The sequence below is a fragment of the Culicoides brevitarsis genome, chromosome 2 (genome assembly GCF_036172545.1).
Source record: "Culicoides brevitarsis isolate CSIRO-B50_1 chromosome 2, AGI_CSIRO_Cbre_v1, whole genome shotgun sequence".
Lineage (NCBI taxonomy): Eukaryota > Metazoa > Arthropoda > Insecta > Diptera > Ceratopogonidae > Culicoides > Culicoides brevitarsis.
The window spans coordinates 35,368,980-35,390,724 of NC_087086.1; the positions used below are offsets into that span (position 1 = coordinate 35,368,980).

Sequence of the window (21,745 nt, forward strand, 5' to 3'; positions counted from 1 at the left end):
TTTTAGGAATAAAAAATTAATTTAAATTTAAAAATTAAAGAAATTGAATTTTATTTTAATTATTAATTAAAAAAATTTTAATTGAATTTAAAATTAATTTATTTAATTTTTTTTAATTTAAAAAAAATGAAATATTTTTTCAATGTTAACTTATCGAAAAATAATCAATTTTTGATTTTGAAAAAAATTTAATAAAAAAATTTATTTAAAAAAATTATTATTTTTTCATTTAAAAAAAATTTTATTTTAATTTAAAAATTATTTTAAGCTTTAAATAAAAGAAAAATTAGAAAAAAAAAAAATTTTAAAAAATTATTTTAAATTAAATTAAAATTAGAAAAAATCTAAAAAAAACTGAAATTCGTAAGCTTTTAAAATATTTTCAAAATTTTTAAAGATAATTTTTGATGTCAATTTTAATAATAGATTTTAATCAATTTAATAGATTTTTTTTTTATTTTTACTGAAAATATTAAGCAAATTATCTAAATTCTTTTAAAATGAAAATTTTGTAATTTTTTTTTAATTCTCAATCAAATTATTTTTTTTTAAATTTTAATACAATTTTTTTCGATTTCTAATTTTTTTATGTGAAAAAAATTTTTTTTTTAATTTTCTTTATTGAGATCTTATAGAATTTTATCAAAAATTATATTTTTTTTAAATTTGTCTAAATATACTTTAATCAACAACATCTTTGGTCGCAATTTGTTTTTCAAATCAAAACATCATAAAAATTCCTCTCAAACCACGGAAAAACGATCAAAACATTTTCAACCTTTTCACCTTCCCAACTTCCCACACTTTGTTGCTCAAAAAATCACATAGAAATGCGCTCCGTCGATCGTCTCTCCGCGAAAACTCTCGTTCAATGAGTTTTTTCGCCGCAGATGAACCGCAACATTATTTTTTTCATTTTTTGAAAATTTTTACTTTTTTACAGACAACTTGGAAGTCGAGCTATTTATCGCCTTCCAGTTCGAAGTCGAGTTACCTATCTCCTTCCAGTTCATATGGAAGTAGAGTACGTAACGTTGATTGGTTTTTTTTTGCCCCTAAAATGTTTCTAATCATGCTAGAACTCAAAATTAGTGAAAAATCACAACATTTCATCATCACTTTTAGTATTTTTGTGTTACTCCACACACACCCATGTTGCAATCCCCACAAAATAATTAAAATGCTGTTTATTTATTGTTCGCACACACATCATTCGTTGCTTTTTACTACATGTGGCGCTTGATGATGGTCCATTTTTTCGTTCACGTAAACAAATTGAGCGCCAAGGTCGATTAAACGGCGATCAAAACAGACATTTTTGCGTGCATGATCGTTTTTTGTGTCTTTGCTTCATTCAAAATTGATAAATTTTTGGTTTTTTTCTTCGCAGGCATCGCGAGACGAGACAAAAACAGAACCAAAATTCAACACATCGGCATATCGACCCTCATTTTCGCTCACATCTGGCACTTATCGTGCTCCGAAGACACCTGTGTCGGTGAAATCTTTGCTCGACAAGTACTCGCCATTGCCAGCGACGAAGAAGGAGGACGACAAAGAGCCCAAAACGAACGGAATTTCGAAGAAAGATGACGAAAATGGTGATAATACGACAAAAGGACGAGCTGGAACGACGTCAGTGTTGAAGAAATATGGCACAAATAAGGAAATTTCGGCTGGGAGTAGCGGAAATTTGACAACTCTCGCGAGTAAATATGCTCCGCCGACACCTGGGATCACAACGCGACGGAGTTCGTTAGCTGAAAAAGGTAAAAAAATAAATTTTTAATTAATTTTTTTTAAAAAATTAAATTTTTCTTTGAAATTTTAGCAAATACTGAGAAGAAAAAGGAGAAAGAAGGACCTCCCGTGACGTATTCTCGCTTTTCTCGTCCCACAACTACTTCTGCCAAAGGAGATCGTTCACGTGATCCAAGCCCATCGTTCACAGTGACCAAAGCAAAGTCCCGAGAACCGTCTCCAACGAACCCCTTAAACAGTAATTACTTAAATTTAAGTAATCTCAAGGGGCGTTCGCGTGATCCGAGTCCCGCTGAAGCCATAAAACGTCTCGCGCCGCCCGTTTCTTACTCCGGAACGAATTTAGATCGCGGCAGAAGCACATCTCGTGAACCGAGTCCTTTGCGAAATTCATCGTACACCTCCTGCTTGAAGAGATTGTCACGCGAATCGAGTCCCGCTGAAGGATTAATTCCCGGAGGCAAGGATAAATATGGATTTTCAGCGTCGTACCATCCGAGTCAGTATTCGCCGAAGATTCCCGTGAACAATTACTCGAGAACAAACTCGAATGTGTCGTTAACGGGAGGAAATGCGGCGAATCCGTCCTTGAGTTATATGACGTCGAATGAGATGAAAGCAGCACGAAAGTCTGTAAGTCGAGGAAGTAGCATAGAGAGAAGTTATGGGAGCGGAAAGAATGGCAGTAGTGACAGTTATGACAAGACTAATAAGGAAATTCAACATATTTCGGCGCAGATTCAGAAACTTTGTAATGGGCAAGCGGCGGAGTCGTTTAATGAAGCACCGAGGAGTCCGCCGAAGAAAAATGAACCGAAAATTATGGTGAAAGTGAATGTTACTACGAGAGGTATGTAGAAAATTTCGTTAAAAATCTTTAAATTTTTTTTAACAAAATTAAAGAAATTTTGAAAAAATTTTTAATTTTTTTTGTAATTTTTGTAAAAATATAATTTTATGTCAAAATATAATTTTTATTGCAAAAATAATCAAAAAAATTATATTTTTTTAAAATTTCTTTATTTTTTTTTTTCTAAAAATATTTTTCATAAAATTACTGAAGAAAAATTCATAAAATTTTGATTTTTTATTTAAAAAAAAAATTAATTGAATAAAAATTTTAAAATTTTAATAAATAGGTATAAATTATACTTTTTAAAAATTAAAAAAAAAATTAAGAAAAAAATTAATTAATTTAAAAGTTTTTAATTTATTTAAAAATTTAATTTTTTTATTTATTTATTTAATTTAATTTTTTAATTAAATAATTTTATAATATTAATATTATTTTATTTTATTTCTTTAAAAAAATTAATAAAATATTTTTAAAAAAAATAAATAAAACATTAGACTTCATCAAAAATTTGAAATAAAAATAATCAAAAAAATTTTAAGAGAAAAAAATTAATTAATTTAAAAATCTAATTTTTTATTTAAATTTAATTATTTATTTTATTTTTTTATTTAATTATTTATTTTATTTTATTTATTATTTATTTATTTTTAATTATTTATTAAATTCACGTTTCATGCCTCATTTTATTAAAAATTACCAATTTTTTTGATATTTTTCTTCTATTTATTATTTTAAAAATTTTTTAATTAATTAAAAAGTTTTTGCAAATAATGTTTTTTTTATGAATTTTCTTCTAAAAAATTTTTTAAAATTTTTTAACTTAAATTTTTTATTAAATTTCGTTTTTTTTTCAATGTTTTTTTTAATTTTTTTTCTTTTTAGGTACATCTCCAACGAAACCCTCGAGTGACATTCCCCGAACCCGCACAAGGACCGAAACTGTCGCAAAAACGATCGAAAAAACAATTTCCCGCCCTTTGAATCGTCCTGAAATGGCAGACAAGGAAATCCAAAGCGATCGGATGGATGACACAACCCGAAGTAGTCGCTACGCTTTTTCAAGTCCTCGTAGCGCGAGTTCCTACTCGAGCAGTTATTCGCCCGTTTCTTATCCCAGCAGTCGAATGACGGGCGTTCGATCGGTGCGAGATGTCAGTTCAAGTCCCGTAACTTCCTCGTCATCTCCTTCGTCAAATCGAACGACTTCGAGTTCAAAAACTCCCAAATCGCCCGAAAGTAAAAGTTCTTCGAAGAGTTCAGGAAGTCCCACGACAAACGGTTGTCTCAAATGGACAAACAAAGATTTCCGTAAATCTGCGTTAAATATGGGAAATACGCCGCCAACGACAACCCCATCGACGCCAACTTCCTCGAGCGATGCCACAAAACAGGTCCAAATGTTGTTCCAAGAGCCCCAAAATGCGACGCAGCAACGCGAATCAAGCACGGAATCCGAGACATGTTCAAGCTCGTCGCTCAGTGAGTCACCGTCGTCGCAAGAACAACGTGCTGCCCAAACGTCAGTTTCGATTGACGAAATGCCAACGACATACGTGAATGACCAATCGCAGCCGAAAACGGATCAACCAAAGTCGTTTTTAGCGAAGAATTTCTCACCGGTTAAAATTAAAATTCAAAACAAGTCGAATTCGTCGCTCGATCAGCATTGGTTGGATGACACAACTGTCTCAGATAGTCTCGATACCGAACGTATTTGGAGCCCCGACACAAATATCTCCTTCAACTTAGACTCTCGAATGACGCCTGTTTGCGAAAAATCCAAAGAAAATTCCCGTGAAGGCTCCGTCAAACCGGGATTTAAGATAAAATCCATTCAATCGGGAGAACGCGCTTGGTGGTTAGGAAGCGACAGTGACAAATCCGGAAAGACCAGCAGGAACAGTTTACGTTGGACCGAGGAAGAAAATGAACAAGTAACGGAGGAAATTGAGAGAGTTCTTGAACGTGCGAATCAAAATGAGGAATTGGGAGATCGGGCAAGTCCCGAAGGTGTCGAAGATCGAAAGAGCCCTTATGATAATGTGCCGTTAGTGACAACAGTTACGATTAAGTTGCCATCGAAAACAGTGACGCCCGTGAAAAGTGAGCCAGAAAAGCCGAAATTTATCTCACGATATTCGAATATTGATGATATTCTTGGAGGAACGACGTCGCTGTGTAATGCCTTTAGTCCAATTTCTGACAGAATCTTCGCCTTTGAAGAGTGTCAAGAAATTTCGCCGGATCAGGTTAAGATTCATGATAGCAGTGCGCAGATTCCGATCATTAAGCCTGTGTTGGGGTAAGATTTGAGCATTTTTAAGAGATTTATTTGAATTTTTCACTTTTTTGTAAAAAAAAAAATTAAAATTTGCATTGGGATGAATTTTTTGAATGTGCATTGGGTCAAAATTTGAAAACTTTTTTGGGTTAAAATCATAAAATGTGCATTTAGGAAAAATTTTAAAGTTAAAAATTAGCAAAAACTGTATCCATTGACTTCAAAATTATAAAATGAGCATTGGGATGATTTTTCAAAATGTACATTGGGTCAAAAATTTAAAATTTTCATTGAGTTTAAATTCAAATGTACATTGGGGCAAATTTTCAAAGTTAAAAATTGTCAAAAACTGTATTTATTGACTTGGAAATTTTAAATTATGCATTGGGATGAAAATTAAAAATGTACATTGGGTCGAAAAATTAAAATGTACATTGGGATTAAACTTAAAATGTGCCTTAAGATGAAAATGGAGTCGAAAATTTTGAAAAGTTCATTAGGTTTAACATAAAATGTGCATTGGGGCAAAAATTAAATATTAAAAATTGGGCAAAAACTCTGAATATGTATTAGGTTAAAACTTTAGAATGTGCATTGGGGCAAAATTTCAAAAAATTTTAAAATTTAAAAATAATATTATACACAATTTGAAATTTTGCCCCAATGCACATTGAAAATTTTATCCCAATGTAAATTTAAAAAATTTTCCCCATGGTACATTTTAAATTTTTCTACTAAAATCACGAAAATTCAGATCTTTGAACGATAATTTTATATTTTAATTCTATTTTTTTTTTTATAATTTTTCAGTGAAAGCACTGACGAACCATACGAAGCTCCTCCAAAGAAGGTAAGTCCCTACTCTTGCATAGCTAACAAAAATTCTACTAACTTCAAATCCTCCGGAGTATCAATGTCAATTGAATCTTTCTTATCAACTTCAACTATACCACAATCCTCGTCTTGAAATTTCCCTTCGATCAAGAGATCTTTCGACGCCATATAAAACATTCCATTCTCCACGAGTTCTCCAGACCAATCTTGTCGTCGAGGACGTTTCTCCGGATCAAAATTTAACGGCAATATTCTGCCATTAGTTTGAGCCCATCGAAGCTTATGACTTCGAGTAACGGTAAAAACGCAATGTTTCCCATTTTGTATCACATCAAAGGCTTTCGCAAGATATTTCTCACGCAAAAACGGCGAAGTGACTTGAATTAATGCGACAATGGGCGATGTGAATGTCTGATTTATGAATTCTTGCACAGACACGATTGATGCGGTTTCGTCTTTGGCAAATTCGGGCGATCGTTTAAACACTTTTGCACAATCTGTTGAAGCGAAAAAAAAAGTGAATTTCGGTAAAATTTTTAAATGTTTAAATTTTACGTTTTTTCGCAACATCCGCTATTAAAGCGTGATCTGTCGAGACCCAGACGTCGTTGAATCTGCCAAAAAGATTGATTGTGTCGAGAGTGCGTCCCATTAACGTTTGATTTCCAATGCGAGCGATATTTTTCAAGGGAATTCCCTTCGATCCGCCTCGAGCTAAAATAAGAGCTGTGACTTGTGGATCATTTTGTTGCGATTTTTGGACTTTACAATTGTCAAAATTGCTATCAGCTATTGAATTGCCCAAAAATAAGACAAATATAGATATTGCTGTTAATCGCATGACGAATTGCGGCGCGACACTTGCAACGAAAAAAGTCAAACTGACTCAGAGCTTTATCATATCAAAAAGTAAATAAATAAATTAGTGTAGGTCGCGACTTTTTTTTATCATCCAAATTTATCATCTTTTTGCCAGAATCATCCATCCGCTCAAAAAAAAAGATCTTGCACGCGATAAAGAGAAAGAGAAAGATGAGTGCCATTCATAAAAAAAAATTCTCTCGATGATTCAATATTTGCTCTGTAAATACACAAATGTTACTCACTCACGAAAGTGACTCAAAAAAGTAGGCAAGAAAAATATAAATAAAACGAATGTACGAACAGCTGATAGGTAGAGAGATAGTTATTATGTACAAAAACATAAACGATGAAAAAAGATCGTGATTAAGAACATTTGCATGTGTGAGTGTTCCTATAAGAATATTTTTTTGTAAAAGTTCAACGAGGGTAAGTAATCATTTAACCAAAACAAAAAAATTGATCATCTAATTAAACAAACCACTTGTTAATTATTCATTTATTTATTTAGTCATCAGTGAAATTCAAGGTCGGCGGAATTAATCGAGCTCATTGTTCTGCAAAAACGCGATCCAAACACGATCGTCACTGGTATTAACACGTAGTTAATATAAAGTTCAAGTTAACAATAACAATAATAATAATAAGAACAACCTATAACTATAACTCACAACTACAGTATTCTCCGATATGGCTTACTAATACATGGACAATGGAAATGTAGTGCGATCGTTGTAACGTAATGAGAAGAAAACTTTTATGGAGTTGTTGGAGGATCAGAACTTTACACAGAACTTAAAATCTTTTATTAGAATCAATATCAATTCACCAACTAAAGCAATAAGTAAAAGCTAACATGAAAAGCTATAAAAACACAATATAGGCAGATTTAAACATCAAAGTTTTTTTTAAGTTCAGATCAAGAATTGGTATATACGAATAAGCTACGAACAAGCTAATACACATCTTTGAGCATCATAACGCCTCAAACAAAAATATATCGCAGAGCTTTCCTTTTTTAAAAGGATCCGAATAACTCAAAGACAAATCAATATATGAAAAATTGTCAATTTTCTACTTTTATCTCGACTTTTACTAAATTAATTAAGATGGAGGTCTGTTTTTGGACCCAACAAAAAAAATAACCAGGTTTTAGAGAAAGAAGGCACCTTTGGACTACTATAAACAGAATAAGGTGCGAAAATGGCAAATGCAATTATTTGTTGTCTAAATGGTGAAAGAGAGAAGATCCCTTTTGCAATTGTAGACAAGTTGACCAAACAATTAAACACATAGCCCTTGAATGTCCCTTTACGGCATTTCCTGGATCGATTACTGATATCCATAATGCCAGTAATCAAGCAAAGGATTGGATAACGAATTCTAATATTGTTTTATAGTTTAAATTTAAATTGATTTATATACGATAATAATTAGAGTTGAGTCTGCTCTATCGAACTTCACGATTCTTCCTCATGCTGACTTAAAATCGTCATAAATTTTGCAAGTCAATTTTTGACCAATTTTAAGCTTGAAACTGAATAAAAAGTCATTCTGAAGATGATTTCCATTCATATCGAACTTCATGATTCTTCCTCATGCTGAATTAAAATCGTGATAAATTTTGCAAGTCAAATAAAATTTTTCACGGTTCTTCCTCATGCTGAATTAAAATCGTGATAAATTTTGCAAGTCAATTTTTGACCAATTTTGAGCTTGAAACTGAATAAAAAGTCATTCTGAAGATGATTTCCATTCATATTTTCTCAATTTTCGAACAAATAAAATTTTTCACGATTCTTTCTCATGCTGAATTAAAATCGTGATAAATTTTGCAAGTCAAATAAAATTTTTCACGGTTCTTCCTCATGCTGAATTAAAATCGTGATAAATTTTGCAAGTCAATTTTTGAGCAATTTTAAGCTTGAAACTGAATAAAAAGTCATTCTGAAGATGATTTCCATTCATATTTTCTCAATTTTCGAACAAATAAAATTTTTCACGATTCTTTCTCATGCTGAATTAAAATCGTGATAAATTTTGCAAGTCAAATAAAATTTTTCACGGTTCTTCCTCATGCTGAATTAAAATCGTGATAAATTTTGCAAGTCAATTTTTGAGCAATTTTAAGCTTGAAACTGAATAAAAAGTCATTCTGAAGATGATTTCCATTCATATTTTCTCAATTTTCGAACAAATAAAATTTTTCACGATTCTTTCTCATGCTGAATTAAAATCGTGGTTAGCGTATCGGACTGATGAGCGTAAGGTCGTCGGTTCGAGACTCGAAATCATGAATCTAAAATCGTGATAAATTTTGCAAGTCAATTTTTGACCAAACCATTTGAATAAAAAGTCATTAAGCTTGAAACTGAATAAAAAGTCAGAAGATGATTTCCATTCAATTTTGAATTTTCGAACAAATAAAATTTTTCACGATTCAGGTAAAAAGCTAAAACACCATTCCCATGCTGAATTAAAATCGTGATAAATTTACGATTTCTGAAACTAATAAAAAGTCATTTGAAGATGATTTCCATTCATATTTTCGCAATTTTCGAACATAATCAGATTCTTCTCATGCTGAATTAAAATCGTGATAAATTTTGCAAGTCAAATAAAATTTTTCACGGTTCTTCCTCATGCTGAATTAAAATCGTGATAAATTTTGCAAGTCAATTTTTGAGCAATTTTAAGCTTGAAACTGAATAAAAAGTCATTCTGAAGATGATTTCCATTCATATTTTCTCAATTTTCGAACAAATAAAATTTTTCACGATTCTTCCTCATGTTGACTTAAAATCGTGATAAATTTTGCAAGTCAATTTTTGAGCAATTTTAAGCTTGAAACTGAATAAAAAGTCATTCTGAAGATGATTTCCATTCATATTTTCTCAATTTTCGAACAAATAAAATTTTTCACGATTCTTCCTCATGCTGAATTAAAATCGTGATAAATTTTGCAAGTCAAATAAAATTTTTCACGGTTCTTCCTCATGCTGAATTAAAATCGTGATAAATTTTGCAAGTCAATTTTTGAGCAATTTTAAGCTTGAAACTGAATAAAAAGTCATTCTGAAGATGATTTCCATTCATATTTTCTCAATTTTCGAACAAATAAAATTTTTCACGATTCTTTCTCATGCTGAATTAAAATCGTGATAAATTTTGCAAGTCAAATAAAATTTTTCACGGTTCTTCCTCATGCTGAATTAAAATCGTGATAAATTTTGCAAGTCAATTTTTGAGCAATTTTAAGCTTGAAACTGAATAAAAAGTCATTCTGAAGATGATTTCCATTCATATTTTCTCAATTTTCGAACAAATAAAATTTTTCACGATTTTCTCATGCTGATTTAAAATCGAACAAATCGAAAAATAAAATTTTTCACGATTCTTCCTCATGCTGAATTAAAATCGTGATAAATTTTGCAAGTCAATTTTTGAGCAATTTTAAGCTTGAAACTGAATAAAAAGTCATTCTGAAGATGATTTCCATTCATATTTTCTCAATTTTCGAACAAATAAAATTTTTTACGATTCTTTCTCATGCTGACTTAAAATCGTGATAAATTTTGCAAAATTTTTTTGAATAAAAAGTCATTCTGAAGATGATTTCCATTCATATTTTCTCAATTTTCGAACAAATAAAATTTTTTACGATTCTTCCTCATGCTGACAAAAAACCGTGATAAATTTTGCAAGTCAAATAAAATTTTTCACGGTTCTTCCTCATGCTGAATTAAAATCGTGATAAATTTTGCAAGTCAATTTTTGAGCAATTTTAAGCTTGAAACTGAATAAAAAGTCATTCTGAAGATGATTTCCATTCATATTTTCTCAATTTTCGAACAAATAAAATTTTTCACGATTCTTTCTCATGCTGAATTAAAATCGTGATAAATTTTGCAAGTCAAATAAAATTTTTCACGGTTCTTCCTCATGCTGAATTAAAATCGTGATAAATTTTGCAAGTCAATTTTTGAGCAATTTTAAGCTTGAAACTGAATAAAAAGTCATTCTGAAGATGATTTCCATTCATATTTTCTCAATTTTCGAACAAATAAAATTTTTCACGATTCTTTCTCATGCTGAATTAAAATCGTGATAAATTTTGCAAGTCAAATAAAATTTTTCACGGTTCTTCCTCATGCTGAATTAAAATCGTGATAAATTTTGCAAGTCAATTTTTGAGCAATTTTAAGCTTGAAACTGAATAAAAAGTCATTCTGAAGATGATTTCCATTCATATTTTCTCAATTTTCGAACAAATAAAATTTTTCACGATTCTTTCTCATGCTGAATTAAAATCGTGATAAATTTTGCAAGTCAAATAAAATTTTTCACGGTTCTTCCTCATGCTGAATTAAAATCGTGATAAATTTTGCAAGTCAATTTTTGAGCAATTTTAAGCTTGAAACTGAATAAAAAGTCATTCTGAAGATGATTTCCATTCATATTTTCTCAATTTTCGAACAAATAAAATTTTTCACGATTCTTCCTCATTTTTTTTTTTTTTTTTGAAAAATATCTCGTTCAAAACCTAAAGCTAAATTTTCCGAAAATATCAAAAACTGTTACATTTTATAAACTAGTTTCAAAAATAACAAACTCCAATAGAATCTCCATCCAAATTTTCTCCTCAATGTTCAACCTATACCTTTAATATGCATATTTACCGTAACACCATCTACCTATCTACACAGAGATTTTGCAACTCATTTCTTCATACCTACTTCCATATGTTTCCTACATATGACTTTTCGTACGGGAACAGCTACAACAACAACTACAACGACGACGTCCAGTAAATTGGATTGTTTTAAGCCTCAAGTCGTTTGTGTGTGGTAGAGTTTATTTAGTAATAAACTTGCATTTACATTAGAAAGATCCATTCTTTCTTCTTTCGTTCGTTTGTTTTTTGTGTGTTTCATAATATTTAATATTATATGAATATTTTTTTTCCATTGAATATTGGCTCTATTATGATTGTGAAGTGAAACTCATCTCGAGAAGATTTAAAACGTTGTTGAGTGACAAGTACTAGTTTCTTGCTTTTCTCTTCCTTCTCGACATTTATTTACGTTTTCTTCACTTTTCAATGGAAACATTAAGATATTATTTATGTATTTACACGTGAGTGCATAGCTGAAAAAAATAAAAAAAAATGAAGTGCCTCAGAGATGAACGAAAAAAATTGAATTGACACTTTATCGAAAGAAATAAAAGAAGAGAAATATTAAAATAAAGTGCGAAGAACTACTGTGGGAAAGAAAGGTTTTTTTTAAGTAAAAAGTACTTACTTTACTGCACGGTGAAAGAGAACGTGCAAAAATGTGAAACGATCCAATATAAATTATTGTGACTGGCAAGAGTGTTAGGAATATTGATTAGACGGTCGATCGCATGTTTCGATTGTTTGTGTGAAAAAAAGTTCCATAAACATTTCACAACAACATGAAAATTTTTTCCAACTAAGGGACCTCCAAGAATTCTCACTTTCATGCGAACAAAAAAAACTTCTCATGAAAAAAATTTAAAAAAAATTAAAAATCGCCTAAATGCCTTTACGATTAATTAGCTTTTGTTTTCCCCGTTGGCACTTGTAACATTAGCAACAATTTGTAGTACAAGAGAAAAAAATTGGAGAAACCACATAAGACAGTCTGTGATATGATTCGATGTGATTTCCATTGTAATAAGCTAATTATAATAAAAATAAACCGGTGTTATTAACGACTATGTAACAAAAAAAACACAGCAACAAAAAAAATTTTTTTCGAACAAACACGAGACACTCGAACAAAAAAAAATGCATTCTTTGAACAACAATAGCAACAATTCCAGTGATAGTGAGAGTGATTTAATTAAATTGCGTGTTCAGTATGTTGCAGACACGGATCCATTTACGTGTCTCAGCATGTTTCCGATTCCAACGAGGCCTGTTCAGTATTCCTTTCTGCTCGTGACACCTCTCGTGCATCAAATGAACACGTTGATAAAAACACTCAATGCACCCCAAAGGGTAAGTGATGCAAATTTAGGGATTTAAGACAATGGAAGAAAGTTTTTTTTTATCGGTTTTTTTGTTGAAATTCTACCTGCTAGGACATGTCTCGACATATTGAAGCTTCATTAGTCACAGTTGATGTAAATTGGCGCGTAGAAACCTGTTTGTAGGTGAATTTGCATACGTGTTTGAGAAGTTGTTAGGGAGATGAGTTACGGTGATTTTCTGTACTTAAATGGATTACGTTGAAATTTTAATGAAAAAAATTTTTTTAGGTTTTTTTCTCGAAAATTTTAGAGTTTTTTTCAACTGATTTTCGTAATTTGATTTTAGAAAATTTAATTAATAATTTCAAATTAAAATTTTTAAAATCTATTTCGAAAATTTTAATGAACTTCGAATTAATTTTCGAAAATTTGAAATAATTTCGAAACAAGCTACAAAAATTTTAGAAAATTTAAAATAATTTCGAATTAATTTTTAAAAATTTAATTTAAATTCGCAAAAAAAAATAATAATTTCGAATGAATTCTCGAAAATTTCAAATAATTTCGAATAAATTCTCAAAAATTTTAATTAATTTCGAAAATTTGAATAAACTTCTTATCATTTTTTGAAAATGTGGATGAATTTCAAATCAATTTTCGAAAATTTTAAATAATTTTGAATGAATTTTCAAAACTCTTAAATAATTTCGAATTAATTCTCAAAAATTTAAAATATTTCGGAATTAATTTTTTAAAAAATTTGAATGAATTTCGAATCAATTTTCAAAAATTTTAATTAATTTCGAAATTTTTCAAATAAAATTCTTTAGAAATTTTGAATGAACTTCGAATCAATGATCGAAAATTCAAAATAATTTCCAATCAATTTTCGAAAATTTAAAATAATTTCGAAATTACTTTCGAAAATTTCAATGAATTTCGAAAATGAAATTTTTATTTTCGAAAATCTGAAATAAAATTCCAAAATCTGAGTAATTAAAAGATTTTTTTGAAGAAAAAAATAATTTTTTTTTCGCAATTGAATTTTTAAAAAAATAAAAAAATATTCTCGAAACTAACAAAATTCACTCAACTCAATTTTTTTTTTAAATAGATAAAAAAAATTGTCGCTCATCATCTGTTCTTTTCTTTTCAATTTTTTCAGTTGGATGACGCTTCATTGCAAGTTTACAAAGACGGCGACTACGGTTCGTACTTAGACTTGGAATCATCTCTCGCCGAGCAACTTGACGAAATCGAAGGGCTCAACGAAAGTCGCAAGAACTCTCTCGTGGTCCGAACGCAACTTTCCGTGCGAGTGCATGTGATTATCGGTGAGTCACTGAACTTTTTGATATTTTTTTTTTTCAACAAAAACAAACCATTTAAAAAACCAGTTTTTTTTTTCGAAGAAGCTAAATTAGACTCGTCGAGAAAGAAAAAAGAAACCTTAATTGTTATGCGACTGATTTTTTTTGACTATTTGAATTACTAAATATTTATTAATCGAAAAAAAAAAATATTCTCTACGATCGTAAATTATAACGTGCTTCTATTTTGACTTTCAGTTTCGTTTCGAAAAAAAAAAAATTAATGAATTTGCATAAAAAAAATATTGTCGGAAAGATTTATTGATTTGGACTATCAACACATTTGTGCGTTAGAAAAGACAAATGTGACTTTTTAATGAAAGTGAATCTCGTTTAATGACCCAACAACAAGTTTTTTATCGAATTTTTAATTAAAATTGATCAATTTTTTCGGTGTATTTTTTTCGTTTGTCGTTTGATTAGACATTAGTAGTTTGTCCGTGACCGCTGCAATGATCAAACCATAAACTTTCATTATGCGTGTCTTGCTATTCCGTATTTTATTTGTAGAAAAATTGAACAAATCCGAAGGTCGGGAGTTACGTAAGGCGCTGTTTACGCTGAAGCAGATCTTTCAGGAGGACAAGGACTTGGTGCATGGCTTTGTCGCGCTCGGCGGATTGAATTGTTTGGTTAAAATTGGCAGAAATGCCGATCAGAATCATCAAAATTACATCTTGAGGGCACTTGGACAGGTAAAATTTTGGATTTTATCTTGATTTTTTGAAAATTTCTTAAAAAAATTTTTTTTAGGTGATGCTTTATGTCGATGGAATGGATGGCGTGATGAAACACAAGCTCACAATTGAGTGGTTATACTCCCTGATAGGCTCCAAATATCGATTAGTAGTGAAAACTGCCCTTAAATTGCTTCTTGTGTTCGTCGAGTACTCGGAAAATAATTGTTATACCTTTGTGGATGCCATTCGAGCTGTTGATGCAAGTCGAGGATTGATTCCATGGTCAAATATCATGAAGTAAGTAATTTTTTTTCGAATGAAAACTTAATTTTTTTGTCCAAAAATTTATTTTAAAAATTAAAAATAGAAATTTGGCATTAAAAAATCTAAAATATCTTTAGAATAATAAATTTTTAAAAAATGTTTAAGATTTTTCTTTAATTTTCTAAATTAAAATTTTTAAATTATTTAAAAATCTCATATAAAATCATTTAAAAAAAAAAAAATTAAATTAAAGTTTAATTTTTAAATTTTAAAAAAAATTAAAAAATTAAAAAAATTTTTAAAAATTAAAAAAATTTAAAAAAATAAAAAAAATTTTTAAAAAATATTTAAAATTTTTTTTTAAAATTTTAAAAAATTAAAAAAAAAATTTTTAAAAATTAAAAAAAAAATTGAAATTAATTTTTAAAAATTAAAAAAAAAATTATTTAAAAAATAATTTTTAAAAAATATTTTTTTTTCTAATTAAAAATTAAAAAAATATTTTAAAAAGAAAATTTTTTAAAAAAATTTTTTTTTAAATTTTTTCATTAATTTTTCTACTTAAATTCTATTTAACTTAATTTTTACTTAACTTTTTTTTTTAGTTTTTGATAAAATCTTTGCATTTTTTTAAATATTAGTCAAAAAAAAAATGAATTTTTTCTTATCAAAAATTAACTTTTTTTCAGATTATTAAAAGATTACGAAAACGCCGATACCGAACTTCTCATCTACGCAACGTCTCTTATCAACAAAACTCTCTCAGGGTTAAGTGATCAAGACGTTTTTTACGACGAATCTGACTTTTTGGAGCAACAAGGCATGGAAGGCATCATCCAACGATACATGAGTCGTCCCGGCACAGATTTGGATCTCTTGGATCAACTTCAGCTGTACGAACTTGTGCTTCGTCTCGAGGATGGCGATGTCACGAATGATCAAGTGCCTGACAATACAGTGCGAAAAACGCCTCGTTATCGCACCGTCAACACAGATATCGAACGAAAATCCCGAAGACACAGCAGCGGATATATTCCAGCTGCCATTCCATCGCCGCCGATAAACGGGCATTATGACCCCTTTGATGAGGATAGTTCGAGTTCGGGTGCTGGAGAGATGAGTAAGTCACTGTTGGAGGCAAGAAACTCGGATAATGGCGAAAGTGCGGGCACGACGCCGTATTTGAGGAAGCGACGAGATCGCGCGGAACGACAAAAAAGTTTGCTGAAGGAACAATTGGAGATGGCAGCAGCTAATAAACTGAACGAAGACAGAATTGACGAGCAAAGTAAGTAATTTTTGATGTTTTTTGTCGTTTTTTGTGTGTTTTGCTTGATGTTTTTCCATGTTAAATGTTAAAAAATTGTCTAGATAACATCCTAAATGAGTCAAATTACGTTCAATGCGAAAACGGTAAGGAATGGATAACAGTACAAGCCGCTACGCTATCCGTAAATCCCTATTACACGCAATCTTATGTCAGTCCCAAGCCTTATACCTCCTTCGGAAGCAAATACAGTAGCGTTAGCATCGTCCCCAACAAAAGTAAGTACATTCGAAACTGGAATTTTGCTGGATATGAGACGACCAAGGATGAATTTGATGCGAAAGGTAAGTTTTTTGTTTGAGTTTTTCGTGTTTTTGTTCAAATTTCCTTCATTTCTCGACAAATTTCTTAATTTTTCTCAATTTTTTCTTCTTAGACACCCATTTGGATGGCGATCAACAAGTCCTGAGTCAACTAAAACGGGATCAAACAGTAAAAGATCTCACACAAAAGCTCAGTAACTTACCTCTGTCGCCTACAATGGTCAATCCGGATGCCAAATCTCCCGTTGGCGACATGACAGGACTCATTTCCAAAGCAAAAGAGGGTTTAAGTAAGAGTAAAAGTAAAAATGACCTCATGAAATCCCCCTCAGCGAACGAATGTATCAAGCCAGAGCCCAAAAAGTCTGAAACTGACATCCAATGGGAGGAATTAGTGAATAATTTTGATCGGGAATTGAAGTTGTGTGATCTGGATTTCACCGATTTGCAAGAAGATGACGACGTGAGTGAAGCTCAAGCGAATTTATCGATGAAAATTCCTCCGCCGCCGCCCATTTTTGGCATGGCACCCATGGCTCCGATGATGAATGGCATGGGAATGCCTCCGGGACCGCCAAAAATGATGATGCCGCCTCCGATGATGATGATGAATGGCAACGCGAACGATAAGGGAGCTGGAAATACGGATACGATCAAGAAAAATCGAAAGACTGTAAGGAAATTTTTCGTTTTTTAACCAAACTTGTATTGAATTTGTTAAATTTTCGAACATTCGAATAATAATTAATTGATTTTCGAAAATTTTAAGCATTTTTAGAATCTCTGAGCAAATTTTAAATCTATTTTCGAAAACTTTCATACTTATTTTCGAAAATTTTAATTAACTTCGAAAGAATATTCGAAAATTTTAATTAATTTCGAAAAGTTATTCGAAAATTTTAATTAAATTCGAAAAGTTATTCGAAAATTTTAATTAACTTCGAAAAATTATTCGAAAATTTTAATTAATTTCGAAAAATTATTCGAAAATTTTAATTAATTTCGAAAAATTATTCGAAAATTTTAATTAATTTCGAAAGAATATTCGAAAATTTTAATTAATTTCGAAAGAATATTCGAAAATTTTAATTAACTTCGAAAAATTATTCGAAAATTTTAATTAACTTCGAAAGAATATTCGAAAATTTTAATTAACTTCGAAAAGTTATTCGAAAATTTGAATTAACTTCGAAAAATTTTTCGAAAATTCGAAATTCTCAAGTTCGAATAATTAAATTTTAATAAAATTTCAGGTAAAACTCTTTTGGAAAGAAGTACGAGACGACTTGATGCCCCGCAACGGAGGTCCAACGATATGGGATGAATTGCCAGTTTCCGAAATTGATACGGAAAAACTTGAATTTCTCTTTGAATCGCGAGCCAAAGATTTGCAATCCAAGGTAAAACTTAATTTTTCATTAAAATTTATTCATTTCACGGTGACGGGATCCATCAAATCATTTGTAAGAGTCCGCCTTTTTAGCTTTTTTGTAAATTTTTTCACCATTTTTCACGTAAATCTTCATCTTTCATCAACTTTATTCTCAATTCTAATGATTAATTTTTTGCTCTTTCATCGTCATTCATTAAAATGCGCTAGGAGGTGAGTTGAAAAGTACTTTTTTACGATAATTTTTTGTCGTAACTAACAAATTTTTGTACACGTTGCTCGCTTTTTTGACACTAAATCACTCACTATCACACAAAATTCACTTCACTAACAACCGAAACACAAAAAAATTAATAAAAACCCAACCTACAGAGTTCTTGCATGAATTTTTCATGAAAATATTTTCAAAAAATTTTACTAAAATTTTGTTTTTCTTAATTTTTTGGCACAGAAACAGCAAGAAATGAATAAAAACAAGGAGATAATAGTTCTGGATCACAAAAGATCGAACGGTAATTCCTAAAATTTTTAATTTTTCTTCAATTTTCATCAAATTTTCTCATTTTTTGCAGCAATTAACATCGCAATTACGAAACTCCCGCCGTCGCGAGCCATCAAAACTGCCATCATGAAAATGGATTCGACTGTCGTGACGCGCGAAGGCATCGACAAGCTCCTGAACATGCTTCCAACGGAAGAGGAACGCGGTAAAATCCAAGAAGCGCAACTGGCGAACCCAGATCTTCCATTAGGAAGTGCCGAGCAATTCCTTCTAACACTGTCATCGATCTCAGAATTGAGTCCGCGCCTCAAATTGTGGGCTTTCAAGCTCGATTTCGAGAATATCGAGAAAGAAATTGCCGAACCGCTGATGGATTTGAAGCAAGGAATTGAATTATTGCGCAAAAATGCGACTTTTAAGGCAATTTTGTCGACTTTACGTTCCATTGGCATCTTTTTGAATGGTGCCCCGGTCAAAGGTTTCCAAATTGACTATCTCGCAAAGGTGCCTGAGGTGAAAGATACCGTGCAAAAACACTCGTTGCTGCATCATTTGTGTCACATGGTGATGGAAGCGACGCCCTCGACGACAGATTTGTATTCCGAAATTGGTCCCATCACGCGCGCTTCGAAAACGGACTTTGGCGAGTTGGCGCACAACATAATTTATCTCGAAACGGAGTGCAAGGCGTCATGGGATCGACTCAGTTTGATCAGTAAACATGCAGAAACGGCGCAACAACTGAAACAAAAACTTTTTGACTTCTTGACTGACGCCGCCGAGCGAATTATTATTCTTGACATCATCCACAGACGAGTTCTCAACCGATATCGGAAATTTTTGACGTGGCTTTCGATACCGCAACACAGAATTAATGAAATGCGCCCCAACGAATTTTGTCGAATCATCTCGGAATTCGCTCTGGAGTACCGAACGACACGAGAAAGGGTCCAACAACAGCTTGAAAAGAAGTTAAACCATCGGGAACGGAACAAAACTCGAGGAAAACTGATAATTGACATTGAAAAAGCGAAAGCGCTCACCAACGAGGATAAGGCTGATGCGGAATTACGGTAAAAAATTAAATTTTTCAATTTTTTTTTACTAAATTTTTATAAAAAATTATTTTTAGTCAAATTCTGGGCACCCCAAAAGCCGACACCCCCGAAGTCATGAACGGAAATTTCACATGGAGACGTCGCAAGGCAGGAAGTATCCACTTAGACAGCGGAATCCCGATTAGCAAAGCGATGCAAGACAACGACGACGAATTAATCGAAACGCTCGTAAAAACGGCGACGAAACCAGCAACGCCGCGTCAAGTTCCTCGTGAACGAAAGCGATCACGGAATGCGGATAGAAAATCACGTAAGAAATTTTTTTTCTGAAACGGGGATTTTAATTTAATTTTTTATTTTAATTAAAAAAATTTTTGATAAAAAATCAGTAAAACGATCTCGAACGCGAGAAGGTTTTGCAGTGCAACGTCAAAGTGCATCTCCAGTGTAAAAATTTTAATTTAATGGTGAATAGAATTTTTTATGGCGTGACGTTTTTTTTCATGATCTTTGCTTTTTAGTTGATTTTTCAAACCTTCTAGCATGCGTGTTTTCTTTATTTTTTTTGTTTTTTCCTTAAATTTTTTTTTTTTGATTTTTTTTTAATATTTTTTTTTTATTTTTTTTAGTACGTCGCACGCTTAAAAACGGTCTGTTTGATGGAGAAGAGAGCAAAGCAGCTGTATTTTTTTCGTCAAATGGCATCGTAACGAATACGACAATCTAAATTTTTATTTTAATTTAACAAATCAAAAAAACTTTTCTTCTAAGATTGTGATAGAAAGTCCTAAGTAGTTAAATTTTTTTATTTAAAAAAATTAAATCTAGTCCTTTTTCAAGATATATTTAGATAAAAATTGGAAAATTTCAGGATAAACGAAAAGATTGGCAGCTGATATAATTGGCAGAGCAAAAGTATTTGTTTTACTTGTTTTTAATAATATTTAGTACGAAATAAATTATTAATTATTATTATTAAATAAAATTATTTGTTTTATTTTAAATTTTAATATATGTATTTTTTTAATTTTTTTTTATTAAAAAATTAATTAAATTTTTGAACCCAAATTTAATTAAAAAAATTTAAAAAGTAAAACTGAATGAAAAATAAAATTAAAAAATTTACTTAAAATTTTTTTTTTTTGAATTTAAAAAAAAATTAAAAATTTCGAAAATTTAAAAAAATTGAAAAATTTAAAAAAAAAAAAGAATTTTAAAATTTTTAAAAAAATAATTTTGAAAATTTAATTAAAAAAATTAATTTTAAAAATTTTAATTAAATTTTAATAATTAATTTAATTAAAAAAATTAATTTTAAAAATTTAATTAAAAAAAATTTAAAAATTTAATTAAAAAATGAATTAAAAATTAAAGAATTTAATTGAAAAAAAAAAAATAATTTTGAAAATTTAATTAAAAAAAAATTAATTTCAAAAATTCAATTAAAAAATTAAGTTTAAAAATATAAATATAAAAATTTTAAAATGTCAATTCAAAAAATGATCGTTAAAAATTTGAAATTCGCTTATTGCTAATTAAAAAAAAATTGTTGGAAAATTTAATTTTTTTTTAAAGAACAAAATATTTTTTTTTTTCAATTATTGAGCCTAATTTTTTGTAAAAAACAAATTCAACCCCGAAATTTGTTTTTAATTACAAAAATTGTTTATTTTTCTCAATTTTTATCATTTTATCAACGCATCCACATAAATAATAATTTGCATAAATCTCTTATCTCGCGTCTTATCACGACGCCTTTGCCTACGTGCCTCCAAATTTCATCTGATAAAAAAATTTAATGCGCAGTCTTCACCTTTTTCTCACAAAAATCGTATCTCTTTGTTATAAAAATCATGTCTAAACCCCAAAAATTACTCGAACTAAGTGCTCAAGATCTCGAAAAAAAATTTGCTGTTGAAAATCATCCGGGATCGCTACTTTCATCCGATTGGGATTACAAAAACAGACAAGTTCTCGAAGAAAAACGAACTTTTTTCAACAATTTTCTTGTAATCGAACGAACTTTCGACGAACATGACGATTGTGAGTCGTGCATTTCGTGTAAAAGTAGTAAAAAATCAGAAAACGAAGAGATTTTGCAAGAACTTCCGGATGTTATAGTGCATCGACCATCATTTTCGGTACCAATGACATACGAAATTGACGTGGAAGAGATCAAAGAGAGGCTTCACACGAGTTCGAGAAGTTGGTGCAAATTTATTTTTATTGGAATTTTATTTATTTTAATGGTTTTTGCATTCGCATTTGCCTTTTTGGGCATTCACGAGATGGAAGATTAAT

General features: G+C 30.5%; 2 protein-coding genes across 4 annotated transcripts; one reads left to right on the forward strand and one right to left on the reverse strand.

Annotated features, from left to right (window-relative positions):
* Positions 1-1,917: 1,917 nt before the first annotated feature.
* LOC134829604 (FH1/FH2 domain-containing protein 3) lies at positions 1,918-20,398 on the forward strand. Of its 3 annotated transcripts, XM_063842771.1 has the most exons (15): positions 1,918-2,611; positions 3,500-4,919; positions 5,709-5,748; positions 13,756-13,924; positions 14,471-14,655; positions 14,714-14,937; positions 15,594-16,192; positions 16,276-16,515; positions 16,608-17,167; positions 17,748-17,894; positions 18,336-18,396; positions 18,457-19,459; positions 19,519-19,754; positions 19,834-19,911; positions 20,074-20,398. In XM_063842771.1, the coding sequence occupies exons 1-14, from the start codon at positions 2,359-2,361 to the stop codon at positions 19,893-19,895; spliced, it is 5,199 nt and encodes a 1,732-aa protein (XP_063698841.1). In that variant the 5' UTR covers positions 1,918-2,358; the 3' UTR covers positions 19,896-19,911; positions 20,074-20,398. The 3 variants fall into 3 exon arrangements, with proteins under 3 accessions (XP_063698841.1, XP_063698840.1, XP_063698842.1); XM_063842770.1 differs by lacking the exon at positions 19,834-19,911; XM_063842772.1 differs by lacking the exons at positions 16,276-16,515; positions 19,834-19,911.
* On the reverse strand, positions 5,700-6,588 carry LOC134829605 (N-acylneuraminate cytidylyltransferase). Its single transcript, XM_063842774.1, has 2 exons — positions 6,288-6,588; positions 5,700-6,229 (listed from the first exon to the last, which is right to left on the reverse strand). The coding sequence occupies exons 1-2, from the start codon at positions 6,571-6,573 to the stop codon at positions 5,757-5,759; spliced, it is 759 nt and encodes a 252-aa protein (XP_063698844.1). The 5' UTR covers positions 6,574-6,588; the 3' UTR covers positions 5,700-5,756.
* Positions 20,399-21,745: the final 1,347 nt, after the last annotated feature.

Excerpts from the sequence above, each read along its gene's own strand:
- LOC134829604 (XM_063842770.1), top strand. The coding sequence starts at position 2,359 with ATGACGTCGAATGAGATGAAAGCAGCACGAAAGTCTGTAAGTCGAGGA. Across the intron at positions 18,397-18,456 it reads GGATCACAAAAGATCGAACG|CAATTAACATCGCAATTACG; the intron begins GTAATTCCTAAA and ends CATTTTTTGCAG. Across the intron at positions 19,460-19,518 it reads AAGGCTGATGCGGAATTACG|TCAAATTCTGGGCACCCCAA; the intron begins GTAAAAAATTAA and ends AATTATTTTTAG.
- LOC134829605 (XM_063842774.1), bottom strand. The coding sequence starts at position 6,573 with ATGCGATTAACAGCAATATCTATATTTGTCTTATTTTTGGGCAATTCA. Across the intron at positions 6,230-6,287 it reads AGCGGATGTTGCGAAAAAAC|ATTGTGCAAAAGTGTTTAAA; the intron begins GTAAAATTTAAA and ends TCGCTTCAACAG.